The sequence below is a fragment of the Carya illinoinensis genome, chromosome 1 (assembly GCF_018687715.1).
Source record: "Carya illinoinensis cultivar Pawnee chromosome 1, C.illinoinensisPawnee_v1, whole genome shotgun sequence".
Taxonomy (NCBI): Eukaryota; Viridiplantae; Streptophyta; class Magnoliopsida; order Fagales; family Juglandaceae; genus Carya; species Carya illinoinensis.
In genome coordinates, this window is record NC_056752.1 from 53,859,062 (window position 1) to 53,878,239 (window position 19,178).

General features: G+C 32.1%; 2 protein-coding genes across 13 annotated transcripts; both read left to right on the forward strand.

Moving 5' to 3' along the window:
• The first annotated feature begins 13,029 nt into the window (after positions 1-13,029).
• Positions 13,030-15,543, forward strand: LOC122287532 (protein GRAVITROPIC IN THE LIGHT 1). Of its 12 annotated transcripts, none has more exons than XM_043095500.1 (4): positions 13,033-13,172; positions 13,367-13,422; positions 13,890-13,955; positions 14,064-15,543. In XM_043095500.1, the coding sequence occupies exon 4, from the start codon at positions 14,129-14,131 to the stop codon at positions 15,395-15,397; it is 1,269 nt and encodes a 422-aa protein (XP_042951434.1). In that variant the 5' UTR covers positions 13,033-13,172; positions 13,367-13,422; positions 13,890-13,955; positions 14,064-14,128; the 3' UTR covers positions 15,398-15,543. The 12 variants fall into 12 exon arrangements, with proteins under 12 accessions (XP_042951431.1, XP_042951430.1, XP_042951434.1 ...); XM_043095502.1 differs by having other exon boundaries at positions 13,890-13,938; XM_043095506.1 differs by having other exon boundaries at positions 13,890-13,931.
• Positions 15,544-17,148: 1,605 nt separating this feature from the next.
• LOC122301137 (21 kDa protein-like) lies at positions 17,149-17,900 on the forward strand. Its single transcript, XM_043112255.1, has one exon. It carries the CDS (start codon positions 17,149-17,151, stop codon positions 17,776-17,778), a length of 630 nt encoding a protein of 209 aa, XP_042968189.1. The 3' UTR covers positions 17,779-17,900.
• Positions 17,901-19,178: the final 1,278 nt, after the last annotated feature.

Genomic DNA, 19,178 nt, shown 5'->3' on the forward strand with positions numbered 1-19,178 from the left:
TTTTAAATAAAAAAAAAATCTCAACATTTTCAAATCTTCCAATAAAAATAAATTATAAAATTATATTCTTACAATATTTAAATTTTATAATATTTTTTATTCAATTTTTTCTTTTTTCTTTTTTAAAATTTTAAAAAATATTCAACTTAAATTATTTTACTACTATTCATAAATTATTTTACTATTATTTATAAAATTATCACCTCATCTTATTTTTCCAATCTATCAGTTTCAATATTCACCTTTTTATATTTTTGAATGTCTTTTTTATTTTAATATATTTTAATATTTTTTTTAATCAATCACGTAATATTATAGAGTGGTCGCACGTCAAGAGGAACATTGAAAAGTAAATAAATTTCAAATATTCCAAGTAACAATACTTTCTGCTGCTATTCAAATACTCCGAAGTGTTGGGCCGAGTTACTCTCTCATGTGTTGCCAATTGATATATATAATGAAAATTTATTAAATAATCTAAAAATATAGATGGCATATTATATCATAGTTAGGTAGTCTACAAATATTTAATAATTAATTACGAGATTATATTTTTAAAACAAAAGAGAAAGAAAACGCAATGATGATCAATTAAATTATCATGACATATGATGGTGTTTTCCTTGATCCTTAAGATTCAAAATAATCATGAATAATAATGAATTCCCCACTACAGAGTTCTTTCTTCCTCCAAAAGTTAAGAACAACGGATCATTGCATGTATTTATTTAAGAATAATATGACGTGCTCATTTAATTTATTTGGTTAAATGTTTTTTTAAGAGAGCTGTACCAAATGAAATTTATAGGAAATAAAAAATAATTGAATTGCAAATTTATTATTTGTTAATTCTGGAACTCATTTAAGATGCCTTATAAATTAATTCATTTTCATTTGAATTTGAAGAGAACGAAAATGTAAGATTAGCACATACACATACATATATATTCTTTTTCAAATAAGAGGATAACATTTCAGGTAAGACATTGTCTTCTCTCTATATATGAAATATATCAAAATGGAAATCACTTTTTAAATGAAGAATGTCATGCTAGATATTGAAAAATGAGTAACAAATTATTCTTGAACCAATTAACAGTATCTTTTATAGTCTGATTCTACAATAAGATTGGTAACACAATGTTGATAATTTAAGGTAAGATCTAACTTCAGAGCATAAAGTTCAATATAAATATTAGTACTAATGCCCAGAAAGAAGGAAAGACTAAGGCCTGATTTTGATAATAAGATAAAATTATCTGAAAATAGTAGTGAAATAGTTTGATGTTTTGAAAAATGAGATAAATAAATTTGAATATAAATATTATAAAGTTAAAATATTATTATAATTATGGGGGAGTTCGTTACGGTCCGGTCTCGAGAGGTTTTGTGGACCAAGTCGGACCTATTCAGCTCATGATTTTTTCACATTGGACTAGATCGAACAACCTAAGGACTGGGCTGGTCCGGTCTATTCGGTCCACCCTGTTCTAAATGGACCAAAATTTGTATATCTTTTAACTTTTAGCCCAACAGTAAAAGTCTATTAACAATTTATCCAATTTTAGGCCAAAAATACTAAAAAAGAACTTGAAAGAAAAAATAAAATCAATCATAAATATAATATTAATATATATATCAGTATAAATATAATGTTGTTAGTCTATTAGTATATAGTAATAGTTATTAACTTGTTTACTATAACTAATAAATTAATAATACACTATAACACTAGTAATACTAATACTATACTATATTAACTAATAAATATACTATTAGTATTACCAAACTACTACACGTTAGTGATAAATTAGTAATATTATATTAAATAATAGTAATACTCTTATTACTAATAATCTATGTAATTATATTGATTTAATACTAACATATTAAGTTAACTATGCTAATATTATTTAAATTTATACTATAACTCTTATAATATGTTAATATATTAATATATACTATAACTATATATTATGGTTATACATTAAATAATATAATAATACACTGATACTAAATATATATAGTTATAGACTTATAGTGATTTAGTTATTATGATTAGTATAACTATATAATAGTACTAGTATTAGACTATTAGTATAGTTATATATTAATAATATTAGTTATGATGAATCAGTGATTTAACATAATTATATTCTGTTGAACCCAAGATTTCAAGTTTTGTGTAATTATATATTTACACATGGATTTTGATGATAACAAATGAATTCAAAGAATAAAGAAGTCTCAAGCTCAAGTTGTCTACACAATGGAGTCAAGCACATCAAGGAAACAAGCATGAGCAAGAAGGGAACAAGTTCACATTAAAATTATAGAGTAATGTTGTAAATCTCTTCAAAATTCGAAATTAGGATTAATGCTCAAAATTAATATTTTATCATAAAGCATTAAAATACATTTTCCACATGTGCATGAATATTTTTGAAAATTAAATTTGAAAATTTTGAAAGATGATTGATTGTCATCTTTTGCATGTGCATGCCTTGATTAAAGGGTTGAATTTTGAAAATATTAAAGATGATTGATTGTCATCTTTCAAATGTGCATGTTTTATTTGAATATTTTCAAAAGTGATTGATTTTTTTTAGACTTATACAAAAAGTAAAAGATTAGGTTTGAATTTTTTGAAAATGAAAGTATGCTCATTTTGTCATATGCCAAAAGTAAAAGATTAGGTTTGATTTTTTTGAAAAAGTGAATGATGTTGTCTTTGACAATTGAAAAAGAAGAACCTTTTATTTGAATTCTTTGAAAAAGTGAATGATGTTGTCTTTGACAATTGAAAAAGAAGAACCTTTTATTTGAATTTTTTGAAAAAGTGAATGATGTTGTCTTTGACATGTGAATCTTTTTAAATTTGAATATGAAGTCTCATATGCCTATAAATAGATCATTTGAGAGCTTCACATTCACAACACCAAGAGCATACAACATTCATTCAAAGCTTTCATTCTCTCTTCTCTAAACATTGAGCCTTAATCCTTGTTCATTTTGAGAGATATAGCTTGCGTTGTATTGTTCTTATTTCACTCGTTGAGGAGTGTTTTCTAATAACCTACCCACTATCAGCTTTTGTATCAGAAAAAGGGTGTGTATAACCCTTGTGTGTGTAGAAAGTATTCTACACAGGGAATAGTTGAATCACCACGTGTAAGGTGATTACAAGTGTAGAGGGTGTTCTACACGGATCCTTTGTAGCGGTGTTGTTCAAAGGTGTAATAGGTTTCTATCTCCACCTGAAGGAGGTTGAATAGTGAATTTGGGAATCCTCAAGGGGTAGCTTGAGGCGAGGACGTAGGCAGTGGGCCCAAACCTCGTTAACATACTGAGTTTGCTTCTCTCTTACCCTTACTCTTTATATTTATTGTTATTTCATATTTTGTTTATATTTTATATTATATATTTGATTTATAATTGTTATTTTTTTTAATACAACTCAATTCACCCCCCCTCTTGTGTTAGTCATCTGGGCAACAATTGGTATCAGAGCTAAGAGCTCTATTATAAGATTAACTATCTTTTGAGTTAAGATCTTATGGCTAACATTGCAGCTTCATTTGGTGAAGGTCAATCTAGTAGTCGGCCTCCACTCTTTTGTGGAGATAATTACTCATTCTGGAAAGTTAGAATGAGAATATTTCTTCAAGCTCAAGGTAGAGAAATATGGAAATGTATTGTAAATGGACCTTATATTCCAACAAAAGTGGTTGGTGGAGTAAAGGTCAAAAAGGAAGAAGAAGAGTTTGATCGTGAAGACGATAGACTTTATACTTTAAATTTAACTGCTATGAATTTATTATATAATGCTCTTAATGGAAATGAGTTTAATAGAATAATGAATTGCGCTACGGCAAAGGAAATTTGGGATAACTTGGAAGTAACTTATGAAGGAACTTCGCAAGTCAAGGAATCAAAAATTTATATTCTTACTCATGAATATGAAATGTTTAAGATGAATGATGATGAATCTATTTCTAGTATGCACACTCGTTTTACTAACATCATAAACAGCTTGACAGCTCTTGGCAAAGTTTATTCCAAGGTGGAGATAGTAAGAAAAATTCTCAACTCTTTACCAAAACGTTGGGAATTAAAAGTTACAGCGATTCTTGAAGCTAGAGACCTCAAGAAGCTCGAAGTCAATGAACTCATCGGGTCACTTATCACCCATGAGTACACATTGAAAAGAGGAGAAGAAGAAGGAAAGCCAAAGAAGAGCTTAGCACTTAAAGCTGTTCCTCATGAAAGTGAAAGTGATGAAGATGAGGAAAATGACGATAAAGATGAAGAAGTTGCGATGATAACAAGAAGAATTCAGAGGTTCTTGAAGAAAAATAGAACTCCTCCGAGGAAATCTTTCAAAAAGTTTTCCAAGAAAGATTCAGGTAAAAACGACACTTTAATTTGTTATAAATGCAATAAACCTGGTCATATCAAGCCAGATTGTCCTCTGCTAAAGAAAGATCGAAACAAGGGCAAGAAAGCAATGAAAGCTACATGGGATGATGATTCAAGTAGCTCAGATAGTGAAGCAAGCAATGAAGAATCAGCAAATCTTTGTCTTATGGCTAAAGATGACATTGAGGTAACAAATCTTGATAATATTGAAAATCCTTCATATGAAGAATTGCAAAATGTTTTAGAAGAGATTTATGAGGAATTTGAAAAATTGGGTATCAAGTATACTGCTTTGAAAAAGAAAAATTCTTCTTTAACAAACGAAATTGAAATTTTAAGAAAAGAAAGTATCATTTTGAAAGATGAAAATCTTGAATTGAATAAGAAGAAAACCGATTTAGAAAATATTGTTGAAAACTTTACGAATGGAAAAAGAAATTTTGAAAAACTTCTTGGTAGTCAAAGATGTGTTTTTGACAAGGCAGGTTTGGGATATATGCCAAAACAAAAATACAAACCTTATAAAAATTTCTTTGATAATCATTCTACCTCAAAGGCTAATATTCAAAATTCTTTTCATAAAAATAATTTTGTCAAAAAAGGATATTATTATAATCATTCAAGTTTTTCATATATGTCACATGCTATTTGTAATTTTTGTAATAGAAATGGTCATAATTATCATACTTGTTCTATTAGAAGAAATCATACAATGACTATTAGGGCCATATGGGTACCTAAAAATCTTGTTTCTTCTAATACTAATAAATAAAGGACCCAAAGAACTTGGGTACCAAGAAAAATCATTTTAATTGTTTTTATAGGTATGCATGAAGTCATCCACAAGCAAAAATAAGTGGTTTTTAGATAGTGGATGTTCAAGACACATGACGGGAGACAAGACTAAGTTCTTTGATCTTAGATCTAAAGAAGAAGGACACGTGACATTTGGAGACAACTCGAAAGGGAAGATCGTGGGAATAGGTAAAATTGGTAATGAATCTTCTCTCATAATTGAAGATGTTCTACTTGTTGAAGGTTTAAAACATAATCTTTTGAACATAAGTCAATTATGTGATAAAGGATTTACAGTTACTTTTAAAATGGATAAATGCATTATTTTGAATGATCATGATTGTAATATTTGTTTTATTGCTTTTAGAAACAATAATGTTTATACAATTGATTTTGAAGAAATTACCTCACAAGATGCTATTTGCTTGTCAGCTCAAAATGAAACTAGTTGGTTATGGCATAGAAGATTAGGTCATGCCAACATGGAACTTATTTCCAAACTTTCAAAAAATGATCTTGTGAGAGGCTTATCAAAAACATATTTTCTTAAAGACAAAATTTGTGATGCATGTCAATTTGGTAAACAAACAAAAACTTCTTTTAAAACTAAGAAACATATTTCCACTACTAGACCATTGCAACTGATACACATTGATCTTTTTGGACCAAATAGAGTTGCAAGTCTAGGAGGAAAATATTATGCATTTGTTATTGTTGATGATTTCTCTAGATATACTTGGGTCATATTTCTTGCTCATAAAGATGAGGCATATAATGCCTTTACCAAGTTATGCAAGAGAATTCAAAATGAAAAGGGCTATACTATTTCAAGTATCCGAAGTGATAGGGGAAAAGAGTTTGTTAATAAAAATATTGAAACATTTTGTGATGAAAACGGTTTTATTCATAATTTTTCTGCTCCTCGAACTCCTCAACAAAATGGGGTAGTAGAGAGGAAAAATAGATCTCTTCAAGAGATGGCAAGAACAATGCTCAATGAGAACAACTTGCCTAGTTATTTTTGGGCTGAAGCGGTAAGTACTGCATGTTATGTTATAAATAGAGTTATGTTAAGGTCTAAGTTAGATAAAACCCCCTATGAGCTTTGGAATGAGAAAAAGCCCAACATTGGTTACTTTCATGTATTTGGATGCAAATGTTTTATTTTGAATGACAGGGATAATTTAGGCAAGTTTGATGCAAAATCTGATGAAGGTATCTTTCTCGGGTATTCTACTAATAGTAAAGCTTATAGAGTATTCAATAAAAAGACTTTGACTGTACAAGAATCTATGCATGTAGTATTTGATGAATCTAATTCTCCACTCTCCAAGAAATCTATTGATGAAGAAACAGGAGGTATAAATAACACAGAAAGTCTCAATCTCAACAAAGAGAAAACAATAGAGGAAGTTCAACATGGAGCCATCAGGAAAGATCATCAAAATTTAATACAAGATGCAACCAAACAGTGGAAATTTGTAAAAGATCATCCAGTGGAACAAATTTTGGGAGAACCTTCACAAGGTGTAAGTACTCGATCATCTCTTAGAAATATTTGCAATTATACTGCTTTTCTATCTCAAATTGAACCCAAAAATATTGATGACGCACTTCTTGATGAATCTTGGATTCTAGCTATGCAAGAAGAGTTGAATCAATTTGAAAGAAATGATGTTTGGACACTTGTTTCTAGACCCAAAAATCATACTATTATTGGAACAAAATGGGTTTTTAGAAACAAGAAAGATGAGTCCGGAGTCATTACTAGAAATAAGGCTCGACTTGTAGCCCAAGGTTTTAATCAAGAAGAAGGAATCGATTATGATGAGACATATGCACCTGTCGCAAGATTAGAAGCTATTCGAATGCTACTTGCATATGCTTGTTATAAAGATTTCAAACTTTTTCAAATGGATGTTAAAAGTGCCTTCTTAAATGGTTTTATAAATGAAGAGGTATATGTTGAGCAACCTCCAGGTTTTGAAAATCATATTTCCCCAAATCATGTTTTCAAACTCACAAAAGCATTATATGGACTTAAACAAGCTCCTAGAGCTTGGTACGAGAGACTCAGTGGTTTCTTGATTGAAAAAGGTTTTTCAAGAGGAAAAATCGACACAACTCTTTTCATTAAATATGAAAATGATGATATTCTTTTGATTCAGATTTATGTTGATGATATAATATTCGGTGCTACTAATGAAAATATGTGTCAAGTTTTTGCTAAGACTATGCAGGAAGAATTTGAGATGAGCATGATGGGAGAACTTACATTCTTTCTCGGATTGCAAATTAAGCAAGTAAAAAGTGGGACATTCATCAATCAATCAAAATATATTAAGGAATTACTGAAAAAGTTTGGGATGGAAAATGCTAAGGAAATTGGAACACCAATGAGCCCATCAACTAAACTTGATAAAGATGAATCCGGTAAGCCAGTTGACTCGAAGATATATCGAGGTATGATTGGTAGCTTATTATATTTAACAGCCAGTAGACCAGATATTATGTTTAGTGTGTGCTTATGTGCACGCTTTCAATCATCTCCAAAAGAATCACATTTAATTGCAGTTAAGCGCATTCTTAGATATCTTAGTGGTACAATTAACCTAGGGTTATGGTACCCTAAGCACACATCTTTCGATCTAATCAGCTACACAGATGCAGATTATGCTGGCTGTAAAATAGATCGAAAAAACACTAGTGGAGCATGTCATTTCTTAGGTCATGCATTAGTTTCCTGGTTTAGTAAAAAACAAAATTCTGTTGCACTATCTACTGCTGAGGCAGAATATGGTGCTGCGGGTAGTTGTTGTGCTCAAGTTCTCCACATGAAGCAACAACTTGAAGATTTTAAACTCATGTATAATCACATTCCAATCAAATGTGATAATACAAGTGCTATAAATCTTTCAAAGAACCCAATACAACATTCTAGAACTAAGCATATTGAAATAAGGTATCATTTTCTTCGAGATCATGTGCAAAAAGGTGATATAATGTTAGAGTTCACAAACACACAAGATCAGTTAGCAGATATTTTCACAAAACCTTTACCAGAAGATAGATTATGTATGATCAGAAGAGAAATAGGTATGATGCATGCTATGAATATCTCTTAAAAGATAGACCAGAGTCAATAAAAATAGAGATAGATTTTTTTTTAATACTTTTACATAAATTTGAGATTCTTAGCCTCATGTTTGAGACGCTCATTCTCTTCATACAATATCATGTCATTCTTATTCATGGGAACCGGCAAGCGGAATGAAGAATCTAATAAAGATTTCAACTGTTTATTCTTCTGCCGAATGATTCCTTCCCTTGTGTGAGACTCTTGAACAATTTGTTGAAGTACAACAATTTGTTCTTTGAGCTTTTCAACTTCGTGATTTTTGGCTTGTAGCCGCTGAGAAAAAGCCACAATAGAGGAAGAGTAGCGAGTCCCAAGACTCACCAAGTCATAAATAGCATCAGAATCTGACTTATTAGTCAGATTATTATTTTCTTGCTGCAACATGGCACCAATGGTAGCTGCAGAAAGAACAGGAGGTTGAGATGCAGAATGCCTCATGGATGGATCTAGAGAAATGTTAGAAGAATGAGCCATTGAGAAAAGAATAGAAGGCTTAAAACGAGAATGCTGAAGGAATGCAGATGAGTTATAGAGATGAGATGAAAACTTGATGCGGATTGGATGAACTTCAGGACTGATTTTATAGAGATAGCATAAAGAATAAGACAAACTATTTTCTCTTCAAATCTTATTTAGTCAAAAGAAATACAAGATATGCTGGACACACATTGTCAAAAGTTTTCTTACTAAGCCAGCGAGATTAACAGTAGATTGTCCCTATTTTTCTAGTAAACGATGAACCTCTGCTGTTATCTGCCGATGTTGACCTTGTATCTGAACCCTTTCTCGTTCCAGCTCCTCTATTCGTGGTTGCAGATCATGAGCATACCAATCTGCAAATTTTTTCAACTCTTGGTTTTCTTGCTTTAGCCTTTTATTCTCACTATCCTTATTAGCAAGCTTCTGTCGTAACTCAGATATTTGCATGTTAAGATGATCATTCTCACTCACCCTCGCCATTAACCTTCGAGACATGATCGTAACAGAGGCAGCATATTGATTACTGAGCATTCTTGATTCTGCAATAATCTCAGAATCAGCCTTACTAGAAAAACGGTTCACTGCTCCTATCATGGTATTGACGGCCTCAGGAGAGAAGATTAATGATTGATGCGTCAAGGGTTCCTGATTCAAGTCTGGAACATTAGTGGAAGAGAATTGCTCAGCCATTCTATCGTTGTGGAAAAACAGAACTCAGGTCAAGAAGTGATTATTTTTTTGGCATCCGATAGATGAAAATGATCATTTTTTTATAGAAACTCGGAGCCTTCAATCCCGTTTGTCAACAACATCAGGCGATTGTTTAAATCTTCAGCCGTATTAAATTCATAGAGTTAGGCCTCGAGGCTTTGCAGCACTTGTCGGGTCACGGACGGCTCCATTTTTCAACTATCTACAGTGACTATTAAACGCATCGTTTTCTTCAGTCCATTTACTTGTTGCGGGTCCTTTTTAATGATGCCAAAAGGGGGAGAAGTGTTAGACTAGAACATTAACATCGTTTGAATTGCTAAACTTATTATATATATTTGGAATTATATTTATACTTTTGCTTGAAAAACTAACGCACATTCTCAGGAGGAGCTTAAGTATTAATTCAGGTTTCAGGTTCTATCAAGTATTTGTCATCATCAAAAAGGGGGAGATTGTTGAACCCAAGATTTCAAGTTTTGTGTAATTATATATTTACACATGGATTTTGATGATAACAAATGAATTCAAAGAATAAAGAAGTCTCAAGCTCAAGTTGTCTACACAATGGAGTCAAGCACATCAAGGAAACAAGCATGAGCAAGAAGGGAACAAGTTCACATTAAAATTATAGAGTAATGTTGTAAATCTCTTCAAAATTCAAAATTAGGATTAATGCTCAAAATTAATATTTTATCATAAAGCATTAAAATACATTTTCCACATGTGCATGAATATTTTTGAAAATTAAATTTGAAAATTTTGAAAGATGATTGATTGTCATCTTTTGCATGTGCATGCCTTGATTAAAGGGTTGAACTTTGAAAATATTAAAGATGATTGATTGTCATCTTTCACATGTGCATGTTTTATTTGAATATTTTCAAAAATGATTGATGTTTTTTTAGACTTATACAAAAAGTAAAAGATTAGGTTTGAATTTTTTGAAAATGAAAGTATGCTCATTTTGTCATATGCCAAAAGTAAAAGATTAGGTTTGATTTTTTTGAAAAAGTGAATGATGTTGTCTTTGACAATTGAAAAAGAAGAACCTTTTATTTGAATTCTTTGAAAAAGTGAATGATGTTGTCTTTGACAATTGAAAAAGAAGAACCTTTTATTTGAATTTTTTGAAAAAGTGAATGATGTTGTCTTTGACATGTGAATCTTTTTAAATTTGAATATGAAGTCTCATATGCCTATAAATAGATCATTTGAGAGCTTCACATTCACAACACCAAGAGCATACAACATTCATTCAAAGCTTTCATTCTCTCTTCTCTAAACATTGAGCCTTAATCCTTGTTCATTTTGAGAGATATAGCTTGCGTTGTATTGTTCTTATTTCACTCGTTGAGGAGTGTTTTCTGATAACCTATCCACTATCAGCTTTTGTATCAGAAAAAGGGTGTGTATAACCCTTGTGTGTGTAGAAAGTATTCTACACAGGGAATAGTTGAATCACCACGTGTAAGGTGATTGCAAGTGTAGAGGGTGTTCTACACGGATCCTTTGTAGCGGTGTTGTTCAAAGGTGTAATAGGTTTCTATCTCCACCTGAAGGAGGTTGAATAGTGAATTTGGGAATCCTCAAGGGGTAGCTTGAGGCGAGGACGTAGGCAGTGGGCCCGAACCTCGTTAACATACTGAGTTTGCTTCTCTCTTACCCTTACTCTTTATATTTATTGTTATTTCATATTTTGTTTATATTTTATATTATATATTTGATTTATAATTGTTATTTTTTTTAATACAACTCAATTCACCCCCCCTCTTGTGTTAGTCATCTGGGCAACATATTCTACATTACTATATTAGAAACAAGAGTATTAGTGTTAATATAAATATTAGTATTAGTTATAACTATATAGCTTATATTATAATTTAGACTATATAATAGACTAATGGTATTAGTACAACTATATAAGTATATTGCATAGCTATATATTAGTATTAATTATAGTGATTAGTATAACTATATAGCAGCATTAATAGTAGACTATTATACTAAATTACTATAATTAATACTAATATATAGTAGACTATTAGTATAGCTATAAGCCTATATATTAGTATTAATTATAGTAATTTAGTATAACTATATTAGTATAAGTATAACTATAGTCTATATAAAAGCATTAGTATCATTATTTTTTTGATACCATGTTAGACTATTAGTATTAGTATAAATATTAGTATTAGTGTATAATTATAACTATTAGCATTAGTTAATAATTATATAATTAATTTATACAATTATTTATATCAATAATACATATAAATTATATATATTTGTATTTTTTATTCAGCCATCCCAAAATTGGATAGAATAGAATCCCGATCCAGTAAAAAAATAACCGATCTGTTCGATTTTTACATTCTGGACAAAATCGACTGGACTGGCTGAAACTTACCCATAGTTATAATATAATTTATGTTTTGAAATTTGAAAAAATTGTATTATTTTTTATATTTTATTTAGAAGTTTGAGAAAGTTATAATAATTAAATAATATTTAGTTGAAAAAAATTTAAAAATATAAAATATTTATATTTATAATATTTGAATATTAAAATAAAATGATAGTATTTTAGTATCCAAACCAATTATAATAATGAAAGAACCATCATGGAAACGTAAAACTTCCTCACAAGTCACAACATGCAAGACTAGCGTTGCTTTTGGAGGCTCTATCTATCCTTAACTTAAAGATACAAAGGAGAGGACGAATCTATTTGACTAAAATAGATATTTTGGATCTAATCGTGAGGATAGAGAGATGGAGGACGTCCAAGGTGGTAACAGTAAGGTTGGTTTAAATGTTAAGAAATGTAGAGATATGTAGTGAATAATAATAAAAAAATAGATGAAAAATAATAATTAAATATTGAATAATAATAAGAAATAAGAAATAATAATAATAAAATAAGAAATAATAATAGAGTATATTAAAAAGTATTGAATTACTCTCAACACTCAAATACATCAAGTGGCAGTTGAGCACAATAGCTTTCGATTTGGGCATCCCCGTGCACATATATATATATATATATACACACACTATATATGTAATAATATTATAAATTAGACTACCATTATACTGTACACCATTTACATATTATAATTTAAATTGGAAAATAGATTTTAAAGCACTACTCGACACTACATAGTTTGTAATTTTTGGCCATAACTCAAAGTATTTTGGCGTCTAATGAAATATATATTATTTAATTAAAGAATAATTATATTAAATTTAAGATTTAAATAAAAAACTTTAATTTTTTTTAATAAAGTGATACCTTAGTATTGGATGTTGTAAATTGAAAAATAGTTCCACAGATATGGTTAATATAAAGAAATAAAAAATAAGAAAGTTATATACTAATTTATATATTAATATTAATTTCATTTTATTTAAAATTTAAATTAACATTATTTTAAATAAAATATATATTAATGTATATATTAACGTGCAGTCCTGCTTGGGACTGATTTTTGATAAAAACAGCGAAGACTGTATACGTCCCCATTTGAGTTTTGGGGTTTTCAATTTATCGGAGGCAGAGTCTTAACGGGGCTTCGGCTATTCACAGCTCTGCTTGTCTGTGCTCCTTCGCCGAGTTCTCTGGGTAGGTAGATTTCTACTTCTATCTTTGCTTGCTTCCCGAGAATAATCGAGAGAAATAATTTATACGAGTCGGGCACAATTCAATCTACCGATTGAATGGATTCGAAATCCTCGATGAATTAAATTGTGTTATTCTGTACAGGAAGATACATTATAACCATATTTAAGTTTGTTTCTTTGTTTGCGAAACTTTAGTTGAAGGGTATTATGCTTACCGGGGAAATTCTAGACTGCATTTGCGGTCGTTGTAGGTAGGCAGCTCATGCCCTTTTTTGTTTTATTTTTGACGTATAATTTTGCTACTTTACCTATCACACAAATATAGTGATAAATGGAGATTTTTTGGCGTATTGGGTATTTACATGAGATACGCTTTTACTTGTGATATCCTTCTGACTCTCTGAGATTTTCTATGTTACCTGTTCTTGGTGTTCATTTGTCCCTTAAAAGTGTCTGCTTTTATTTTTTTCTTTTAACAAAATTAATCTTAGTATTAGCACGGTAACTTGGCTTTTCTTGAGACTGATTCCTACTTTAAGCCGTTTTCTGTTAAGTAGGATTCTTTAGTATCAATTGCAAACATGGAATTTGTTGGTGACTCAAATAATAAGATCATTGGAATCTACCTTCGGAACATTATTGTTACATAGTGCATTAAGATCTGGCAGCTAGATTTTTCAGGAATTTTTTTAAACTTAACTCTTTCTACATGAACCAGGTAACAAAGTCCTTCTGGAGCCATATCAAAAACAGAAGCATAGTTCCGTGTGAATTCCCAAACTATGTGAATTTCTTTGAAATGATCCTTTTATGTGGCTGCAGTATGCTTTTGTTTATAATTCTTTTGATTTTCAGCAGATGCCAATAGCAACACTCATGTGGGAATTTGCAGGTTGTGTAGCACCGGTGTTCTCTCTGAAGGAAGCCTATTCAGCTACCCTGTCATTGGAATTAGCTATGCTACCCACTGGAGCTAAAGATTCCCAACTCCGTGAGAGCAGCAACCAGAAGGTCCACCCACAACCCATGGAAGAAGCCACGAATCAGAATCCTGAAGCTTTGGAAGCCCTTATATCCAAGATTTTTACAAACATCTCCTCCCTGAAGTCAGCTTACATCCAGCTTCAAGCTGCTCACACTCCCTATGACCCTGATAAAATCCAAGTTGCTGATAAACTTGTAATTTCTGAGCTGAAGAACCTGTCTGAACTCAAGCACTTTTACAGGGAGAAAAACCCCAAACCAGTATGTGTTTCTCCACAGGACTCTCGTTTAGCTGCAGAGATCCAAGAACAACAGAGCCTGCTGAAAACCTATGAGGTTATGGTGAAGAAATATCAGTCTGAAATTCAGAATAAAGATTCTGAGGTTCTTCAGTTGCAGCAGCAGATTGAGGAGGCAAACCAGAGGCGGGCGAAACTGGAAAAGAATCTTAAGCTTAGGGGCTTGTCAACAAAAGAATCAGAAGGTTCTGCAGATGAAAATGGATTTTTCCCTGTAGATCTAACCCCTGATCTCTTTAGATCTGCTGTAGAAGCTGCTTTCAAAGCCATTCATGATTTTTCTAAGCCATTGATAAATATGATGAAAGCAGCTGGATGGGATCTTGATGCTGCAGCAAACTCAATTGAACCTGATGTCATTTATGCAAAAAGAGCCCATAAAAAATATGCGTTTGAGTCCCATATCTGCCAAAGAATGTTCAGTGGCTTTCAGCAGGCAAGCTTCTCCATCAAATCAGACAATCTTATGGTCAATAAAGACATCTTCTTCCACCAGTTTCTTGCTCTAAGGGAGATGGATCCAGTGGACATGCTAGGCCAAAATCCAGATTCCATTTTTGGAAAATTTTGCAGGAGCAAGTACCTAGTGGTGGTTCACCCAAAGATGGAGGCTTCGTTCTTTGGAAATTTAGATCAGCGAAATTTTGTAATGGGGGGTGGGCATCCAAGGACTCCATTTTACCAGGCTTTTCTAAAACTGGCGAAGTCAATCTGGCTTTTGCATAGGCTAGCCTATTCATTTGATCCCAATGTAAAGATCTTTCAGGTTAAGAAAGGGACTGAATTCTCTGAGGTTTATATGGAAAGTGTGGTGAAGAATTTGATACTGGATGAAAGTGATCAAAAGCCCAAGGTTGGACTAATGGTGATGCCTGGTTTTTGGATTGGGGGCAGTGTGATCCAGAGTCAAGTTTATCTCTCGGGCATGAAGGTTGCCGAATGACTTGGCATGTGTATGCAAATCTTCGTCCCGATTAGTGTGGTATGTATGTTTGATGTGTTGCCTTTCCTATACTGTATTTTGTCTCTGTATCTTATGTAATAGTAATAACTGGTTTGGAGATGAATAGCTTTTAATTACCTGTCCAACACTCCATCTCTCTCCCTCTCCTGCCTCCCTCTCTGTGTGCATGTGCGTGTTGCGTTGGGTTCTCCCCCTCCCCCCCTCCCTCTCCCTCTCCCTCTCCCTCTCCCTCTCCCTCTGTGTGGGGGGACGTGTTAGGTTGGGTGTTTGGTGCATTTAATAGCAGATAGGCAATTAGCAACCATGAGCTCATAACTTGTCTGGCATATTTGCACCCCAATGGAAATCTCATGGACCCATTCGAGCTTGCAGAATCGAGGAAGCAATTGGGCAAGCTGATTGATTTTTTTTTTTCTGGTATACGAGTTTTGTAAAAATGGAAAGTGCCATTTCTTTTAGTGTGGTTTGAACTATGAGTAATGCTACGTACAGTCAATTTTGTATGCTCCCTGCACACTCCACTGATGTGATTAGCTACATCAATTTTTTTTTAATACACGATCAATTACATCAGTGGAGTGCATAAAAGAGTACGCAAAAGTGATTGGATATAAAATTTTTGTTAAACTATTAAGAAAATTGCCATTTTAAGACCCATAGAAGACCCCAAATCTCTGAATATGCATGCCTTCAATTATCATTGGCGCTAGTCTTCCTTCTGGTTGCATAGCATGTGGCTTATGTGCTACTTAGCTTAGGCATAATGGTAAGAGTTAGTTTTTCCTTTCAATTTTATCTTCCTACGGCCTACCCATCCTAGCTTATTCAAGCTCTGATTAACGGATTTGATCAGAGATTCAAGATTGCAAGATCGTTTTTTAAGTTATACTTAAAGAAAGAGAGATCAATTCTCTTTTGAATAGTTCCAAGAATTGCACCAACGGAAAAGTGGACCTTGATTGAGTTTGCAGGTATTTTGTGCTGGAAGATCACTCTTAGTCCCACATGATTAAGGAGTTGTCACCACTTGCTATATAACTTCAGACTCAATATTTTATAATCCATGTCTCTAGAATCTCGACATTAATATAGCGACTGCGTCGACTGAACAGTTTTCATTTGTAATACTCTCTGTGGACAACTACCGTGGGCATCGCGGGCACTTTCAGGTGGATTCATCTAACAGTTTAGAGGAATAATAACAAAATAACCCCACGATGACCTGACCTTCCAGTTCTTGTTCAAAAGTCAACACAATTTACAAAAAAGCAACCAAAAAAAAAAAAAAAGTTTCATTTATTTCACGTTAAGCATTAGAGGAACCTGTTCGTGTAATGTTCGTGATGATTTTCTTCTCAAGTTGGAAGGTCGTACAACGAATTATAAGTAAAATACAGACATTGAGTAGTATTTTCCCACGTGCCTTGTCAATGATGTTGAGGATGGGTAAGATCAAATCAGGGTAAATCCAGCTAATTAAAGTGTCTTCTGAGGGACTTCACTCCTAAGATACCATGCAATGCATGCTTGATGCTTTTAATTCCACCGACCAGTTGCAAATAAAATAACACTATTTCATTTTGTGATCTTATCCCAATACTCCATTATTTGTGCTTAATGCACGTTACAAACTTACAGTCCCTATATAAAAGCTTCCCAAAACCCGTCATTTTCTCAACTACAGTTCCTCTGCTTTAGACATTTTCTCATCACACTAGCCATCAAATAAAATGGCACAACTTGACTATTCCTTGTTGCTTTTCTTTTCTTGTCTCTTTTCTATGTCTGTCATGGCAGAACCAGCCTTTGCTAGACGTTCCCGATCAATGGCATACATCGAGGCCTCATGCCGCACCACCCGCTATCCTACTCTTTGTATCAAATACCTCTCTAGTTATGCTAATGCTAACATACAAAGTCCAGAGCAATTGGCTCACCTAGCTTTGTCCGTAAGCCTCTACCGTGCTTTGTATACAAAAACATACATGTTGAAAGCGGCCAAAGAACTGAAGGCAGGCAAGGCTAAGGGATACCAAGCTATGAAAGATTGCTTGGCGGAAATCAACGATAGTGTGGAACAAATTAGCCAATCTATCATAGAGCTCCGTCGCTTGGGGCATGAACCGGCAGCTGTAGGAGATGATTTCTTTTGGCACATAAGTAACGTTGAGACTTGGGTTAGTGCTGCTTTAACCGATGTAAGCACTTGTCTAGATGAGTTGCCGGGACGTAATATGAGTAAATTGAAAGCCACGATCAAGGGAAAAGTCTTGAATGTGGCGCAGGCTACTAGTAATGCTCTAGCCTTGTTTCATCGATATGCGGCACGGTACAGAGTTGCCCAGGCCAAGAAGCCTTGAGGACTTTTGTGGATGCATGTAAGTTATAGGACCCCTGTTCTATGTTGGGCTTATGTTGTTCTTGTAAGGTAGTTATGAATATACTTAATCAAGGCGTGTGAACATGAAGTTTTGTTTGTCATCCAAAATGTTTTTTGATTTGTTCTAAACTATACGTAATTGTGGGAGGGATCGAATAAAACTCTAGAGATGTAATGTAAAACAGGAGTGCTAGATGCAGTTGGCACATGTAAGCGAGATGTAAACGATTGTACGGAATGAATAAAAAAAAATTATAAAATTTTTATGCAGGTCCCATATTAATTCACTTTTTTTAAAGCGACTGCACGTCGCTTGCATAAACACGACTGTAAATATCATTTCTCAATATAAAACCTTTTACACTCGAATTTTTATTAATAAATGGAGGTGCCGTCCTCTTTTTTGTTAACGAATAAAAAGAAAAAAAAAACCTTTTACCCTCTTAAGTTTTTTTGTTTTTATAATTCAGCAATAATATTTTCCTCGATATCTGTAATTGGTTGGTGTATAATTGCACCGTATTATACGAGTTCGCATGAATTCACGAAGATTCTTTATTTCATGTAAAAAAGTTAGGTGAAAGGGAATATCAAATTATAGAACTGATTTAAAATATTAAAAATTCTATTTATAATTATTTTTACGTATTTTTTATATTCAATTAATGTGATTGACTGTATCATATTTTTTAATACAAACTATCTATTTTAATTAATCACATAAGTTGAGCTCATAAAGAATACGTAAAAATAATTATATAGAACATAACTCTTAAAAGATTCAAATATAAAGACTCTTGTTCTAATTGATCCAGATAGTTCCGACTTAAAAGCCTGTCCAAATTGACCATATCAACTATGCAAGTTCATATAAATTGGCCTATAAAGGAAGAGAAATGATATTTACAATTTTAGAATATATAAATTTTACATATTTTTTTTGAAAAAGTAATTAAATTTAAAATTTACATAAAAATTATTTTTTAACAATAATTTTGTTTTTTAAAAAATAAGATATATGAGACGTACATATTCAAAAATTATATATAAATTTTTTCGTAACAAGGAAATAATAAAAAGAGCCTGCAGAAAAGAGCGAAAAGGGAATGGGTCAAATGGCTTTTTGGAAAGGAAAATGATAGACTCGGAGTCTACTGATTTTTCTAACCGAAATGTGTATTATTTTTTATATTTATATTTATTTAGTTTTTAGTATTGTATTTTTTTATATTTTGTATTTAAAAAAATATAAAAAATAATGTAAAATAAAGATAAAATACTTTAATATTATCGGTACAAATGCTCGGTCACTTTTCTCAATGAATGTAATATTGTTTTGAAGAAGAGTTAGGTTACTGTACTGCCCAACGTTTATCTTTG

Excerpts from the sequence above, each read along its gene's own strand:
- LOC122287532 (XM_043095497.1), top strand. The coding sequence starts at position 14,129 with ATGCTACCCACTGGAGCTAAAGATTCCCAACTCCGTGAGAGCAGCAAC.
- LOC122301137 (XM_043112255.1), top strand. The coding sequence starts at position 17,149 with ATGGCACAACTTGACTATTCCTTGTTGCTTTTCTTTTCTTGTCTCTTT.